Here is a 6,268-nt window from a genome sequence, read left to right as displayed (position 1 = left end):
TTTATATGTAAAACTAAAACGGAAACCTAGCTATTATAACTATGTGCCAACAAAAAAGTGATTTATGTACAAGATAAAAACCGTAAAAAATTTTCTTGACTTATTCAATTATATTTTTATTTAATTGTTGTAAGGTTAAGTGAAATAAATCTTAAAAATTCAAAAGCCGAAAGTCTTCGCTTCTCAGTTTCTTTGTTTTAATAAACTCATAAAGAAATTAAGGAAACTTGTTAGATTAAGTACTTTTAACGAATTATTAGAACGATTTTTCTATCGTATTCATAAGAGACAAAGTTCAGAATCGAACGAATTGAGCTAGACGTCAATAAACTTAATTTATACTATATTTATATACTTCGTTGTAGAAAAGACATCGATTAGTGATGCTAAAAACAAGTATTAAAATATAATTTATTTCTTTGAAACAATTCTTTACACTAAACTTTAGGACACCTGAAGTTGTTTTCGCATTTCTTGCCTTTCGTAACATAAAATTCTTCCAATGAAGCAATATATTTTGTAAATACAATAAGTATTAAGTGTTTAGATGTTCGTTAGTGATTGTAATCGGTTCGAATTAGTGTTGTAATAATTCTCGATATTTTTAATATGATCAAATAAAATTATTCTAAATTTTTTACCTTGTTTGGTAGTTGCATACGCAGTAATAAAAATAAATAAATATAGATTTAAAATACATGACTGTAAATGCAACTCTAAATATATGACGTATAATTTAAAACATAAAACTTCAATTCAAGTGTTGTTTTAGAGAAATAGATACTCATAAAATATATTTTGTTGCGTAATATTACTGCTTTTGCAACTCAACAAAGAATAATTTTATTTTATTACAATCATTTTATATATATTAAGTCTTTGATAAACTAAAAGTTCCTTCATTTGGCGCACAGTTAAAAAAAAACTCGCTTAAGCACGAATGTCTTGTTTTAATTGTAATTTTAATTATAGGTGTAAAAACTATATTCTTTCTTATTTGTATATTACCATTGTTATATTTTAAAAATTAATTAAAACGTCAAAATTTGTATTTAATTGACATAAGTTGCATAATCAGTAGTTGTTTAATGATTTCTTGCGAGTTTTAGTTGTAAAAAGATTTTAGTTGCAAGTAGATTTTAATGATAACTGAGATTTTTGTAAGACATGACAATTTTTGTTTTAATTAATAAATGTGTAAATTTTTTACAAGATGATTTTTGTGTAATTTATTTAATTCTTTATATGATGTAATTATATATTTTTCTGTAATTACTGTATGACTTTTAGATATTGTACAAAATGAGTGTAATGTGGATATGTTATCATAGTAACTGAAAGTATTAATTTATATAGAAATTTGCCATAACTATATTTTCTTGATTTATTTTGGTGTACTTTTTCGCATAAAATCAGCATGTAACGATATTTTATAAAATCTGTTGAGCTAATCTTACCGGTCGCTGACACAGTTGCAGGCAGCTATCTGATGCATAACGACATCTCACAAAAAGTTTCCGACATGTTTTACATATTTGAATTGGTTGTCTGTAAGATATTTTTAGGTTGTAAAAGCAAAAGTTGCCTTTTTCTTACATTAAAGTTATTGATAGGTTATCAGACACTTTATTAGCTACCTTAAAATGTCGTTAGTAGCGTAATTCTTTTTTTTTTAAATTTAGCACAAAAATGTTCTATTACTATTTAAATTATAATTATTAATAATAGTGATATTATTAAAGTGATTGATAACATATGTACACTACCCTCATCCCTCCATGTATACGTCTGTCCGTTATCATAGGAATTGAGATTGAACAGTTGTGATGTGTTTCGTTCGTATGTACTGTCCTGTGTTAGTTTCTACTAGATCTATCTATACTGGTTCTATTAAAAGACTGAAATCTTCTGCTTTTATTTTCATTTCATCATATTCCTGTCCTTGTCCCTATTATGTAGGGTTGGCACAACATGTTTTCCTCTTCCATTCCTCTCTATTATTCGTCACTTCAGCGCTCACTCCTTTCTTTCTCATAATTTAACTGACACAATCCATTTATCGCTTTTTTGGTCTACCGGTCGCTCTTCGTCCTTCGAAATTCCTTGTTTATCCCTCCTCATTACATGCCCATACCACGCTAACCTATTGCTCCTCATTTTCTACGTCACGGGTGCTACTTTCAAACTTTCACATATGTCGCTTCAGCCTGTAATATCCCACTACTGGGCATAGGCCTCTTTCCCCATGTAGGGGAAGGATCAGAGCTTAATCCACCACGCTGCTCCAATGCGGGTTGGCGGATATATTCCCTACTATGAGTAACGATCGCTATTAGGTGTAGATGATAACAACCGGGACCAATCCCCTTATAATATCATTTCTAATCCGATCTTTCCTCGTCAATCCTCACATTCATCTTAGCATTCTTATTTTCATTTAATTCACCTAAATACTAATATATCTATATACATATTTTTTTGACGATTCAATGATGATGATTCAGCCTGTAACGTCTCAGAGGTAGTCGTCAGAGGTAGGGCACAGCACGTTTCTCTTTCGATATAACTTGCTTGACGACGGGTTGGCGCAACGGTGACAGCACATTGTGGCTGTTGCGCTAGCGGTTGCGTGTTCTATCCCCGCACATGATAAACATTTGTTTTGGTCATACAGATGTTTGCCGTGGCAAAAAGAAGCAAGTTGTTTAAAAAGAAGCAAGTATATTAAAAAATTAAATAGTTTCACTCGCACGCTTCAGACTGTAACACTAAGGGCATATACCTCTTTCTCCATATAGGCGCTATATATTTCTCCATAGAGTATAAGTTTGAACCTTAATTAAATAAGAATTAAAAGTTATTACGTAAAATAAAACTTCAATTATTAGGGGTTTTAATTTTTTATTAATCTTAAAAATTATTCTATTAAAATAGTTATTTCACAAACGCGATTGTTACTGAAGCACCGTTATTACAATAACCAATGAGTCTTTAGTTTCGTTAACGTTGACATTTGCACAGACTAACTATGCAGCTGTCGTTTAAATGAAGTAAGAAAGCCAGGACTATTTTGGAGTTTACTCTTTAAGACGATATAAGGCGCGCGGTATGAATAAAATAAGCAGTGCTTTAACGTATGTTTTGATTTAAATTGTTTTAATTAACTATAATTTGATTAATTTTTTTATGTCACTAGGTCGGCAAACAAACGTGCGGCTCATCTGATGGTAAGCGATTACCGTAGCTTATGCCTGCAACACCAGAAGCATCGCAAGCGCGTTGCCGACCTACCCCCAATCCCCCCCAGAAGGATTTAATGGGATATTTTAATTTTAAATAAAATGATAATCATTTTTAAGAAGTAAATTCCAGTCGCGTGTCGGAGTCTTTGTAACAAAGTAGATGTTATTTTATATGATATAAATACAAAGAAATACAGAAATACATATATGGTATATGCATACTTTTCACTCTATAAAAAAAAAAGAAATTCAATTTACTAGTAATTGAATTTTGAATGTGTCATACAAAATCATTTTTAATTTAAACAACAATAATATTGAGTGACTCTGTTACATAGGTAAAAAAATATAAAGTTTACCCATAAGGTATTTATTTTTTTAAGTTTTTTTTTTTAAATTAAAGTTATTGTACATCACTTATTGTTAATCGTTTTGATGAGAAATGGTAGATATTCACATGGTTTTTTATTATTACATATTATTAAAGACTAGTGAACTTAAATGCGTTAGCATTGTAATACTACGTTAAAAAGGCACTTAATTTACATTAATTAAAAATCACTTCACTTAAAAACTATCGTTTGACAATCAGCGAAAAGAATCTGTTTTGAAATATAAAAAAAAACTTATTACATTTATAGTCTACATTTTTCAAAGTTTGGCAGATTAAAACGTAATTATAATTTCACAGATAACTAAAATTACAGACTGTAAAATCTAAAAAATAGCAGAAATCTATGGTTAACCGGGAAAGTACCTTATCACGTCACCTTTGGACGGTTCTAAACATAACCTAGATATGAACTACTTGTAAAAATTAAGTACTAAACTAATAATTAGAAGTAGACAGCTGAGTGTCTGTGTGTTGGCGAGACTCTGAACTAGTTCGTCTACGTAGATCAGTTTGGTGTCTTGAGTCTCGGACACTGTTGCGGGGGTACCGTCCTTGTCTCCTAGGAGCTGGTTGCCGCCTTTCAAGTTCAAAAGTATCAGGTCATCCTCTGGAAGATGGAATTGTTATAAATGTTTAGAAGTTAAATACTCACAACATTACTGAGCAATATATTTCAGTAAACACTCAGCAATTTATATTGTCTGTAAAAGTCCAAATAACCTTTTAATAATTAAATATTTTTGAGGTAAATGAACTTTCACAATAACTTCTGATACACACATATTTTTTTATAATGTTTTGCTTCAATACCTACTGCTACTAACATGAGTAGTTCATGTCAGTAAGCATTGCAATTTGATCCACAGAACCACGTGATCGATTCACTTTTCGTTTTACTTTCCGTTATTGATTTTACAGTTTAGACTATGATGGTTAGAGCTTTTGACAGCATCACTAATTTATGATCTTTTTTGATATTTACAAAAACTATAGTTTATACTCACGATGCTGTTACCGAGTCTCATGCAACAGTCCAAAATATTGGAAACTCATAATAACTAACAATTAACAAGGCAAATATCGTGTACGCTTCTGCCTGTAATATCCCACTACTGGGCATAGGCCTCTTTCTCCATGTAGGAGAAGGATCAGAGCTTAATCCATCACACTGCTCCAATGCGGGTTGGCGGATATATTCCCTACTATGAGTAACGATCGCTATCAGGTGTACATGATAACAACCGGTACCGACGGCTTAACGTGCTCTCCGAGGCACGGTGGGACCCACAAGGACTGCACAAACACCCAGACCACGGTAAACACCTGTATGACCAATACAAATGTTTGTCATGTGCGGGGATCGAACCCGCAAGCGCCAGCGCAACAGGTACAATCCATGGGTGTCACCGTTGCGTCAACGTGGCGTCACGGATTACAAAGGAGATCGTGTGCGTACGTATATTTCGGAGATTAAATTTAATTTGTATAGTCTCCATACCTTCCTCCGTATTCCCATCAGCTCGCTCCACCTTGATGATGGTGGTCAGAGACACTTCGTACACTTTGTTCGCGTCCGCTCTGCTGGCCACCGCGCGCCGCCGCCGACCGTACGCCGTCACTCCAGACGAGCATTGTACCTAATACCATTAATATTACTGATACCATTCGTATAGAAAAGATAATTGGAAAACATAATTATTTATATCTGAGACAGTCATCAATTCAGAACGAAATCGGAAGTTTGGTCAAGGTGACAAGACATCGACGCGTCGCACGATTGGAATGCAATTTGTGCAAAACGTCAAAAAAAGATGGCAGTTAAGATGACTTCTTTGCTCGATTATCAGAATTGTTAGAATGATGCCAACATGATTTCTGACAATTGTTACAATAACGCTGTCTTTTACATGGATATGTGGGTGGAAGTAGATGGAAGAACTAAAAGATATGTCTTTTGATGATGATTTGCATGAGCAGTTAATTCAAATATAACAATGTATTCAGAAATATTTAACTAATATAAATGTTTAGTCACGTGAGATCAACTTGTTATAATTAAAAGTGCTCGGTATAAATTATTTGAATCTGTTATCTATTTATGTCTGAAGTTAATTAAATCATCATGTAGGATCCTTACCCTTCCTTGATGAATTTCAATCTAGTACATTCTTCCTCGGAATAACTTTCCTAGCATGAGTAACGCATCATGATAAGAACCGGGACTGAAAGCTTTACGTGCTCTCCGAGGTACGGTAATGAAGCTAACATGGCAATACAGACCAGAAGTCTAGTCAAAGTACCTATAATCAAAATGGATGCGGTAGTAACTAATCAAGAGATTAAAATTAATCCAACTTACCCCTTGACACTTGTCGAGGCAGACTGTGACAGTACCCTTGAACTGCACGTAGGATGTGTCCGGGAACTTGAACGCTCTGAACTTGGCGGTCAGATTCTTACCGTCGGTGGTCACGAAGTTGTCGAATAAATATGGATCCACTGCGCAGCTGGAATTTATAAATTTAATCAGTACTAATATTATAAAGCTGAAGAATTTGTTTGTTTGAACGCGCTAATCTCAGGAACTACTGGTTCGATTTGAAAAATTCTTTCAGTGTTAGATTGTTCATTT

The 6,268-nt window shown here is 33.2% G+C and overlaps 1 protein-coding gene across 1 annotated transcript in view; it reads right to left on the bottom strand.

Moving 5' to 3' along the window:
• Positions 1-3,600: 3,600 nt before the first annotated feature.
• LOC123667676 overlaps positions 3,601-6,268 on the bottom strand; it is a 74,007-nt gene continuing 71,339 nt past the window's right edge. The window contains exons 7-9 of the mRNA XM_045601518.1: positions 5,996-6,143; positions 5,135-5,273; positions 3,601-4,243 (exon numbers count right to left, since the gene is read on the bottom strand). Of these exons, the coding sequence (XP_045457474.1) occupies positions 4,047-4,243; positions 5,135-5,273; positions 5,996-6,143 (484 nt within the window). The 3' untranslated portion in view covers positions 3,601-4,046. The remainder of the gene's footprint in view (positions 4,244-5,134; positions 5,274-5,995; positions 6,144-6,268) is intronic.

This window comes from Melitaea cinxia, chromosome 29 (genome assembly GCF_905220565.1).
Source record: "Melitaea cinxia chromosome 29, ilMelCinx1.1, whole genome shotgun sequence".
Taxonomy (NCBI): Eukaryota; Metazoa; Arthropoda; class Insecta; order Lepidoptera; family Nymphalidae; genus Melitaea; species Melitaea cinxia.
Note: the sequence above shows the minus strand (reverse complement) of the source record. Positions and strands in the feature narration are given on the sequence as shown.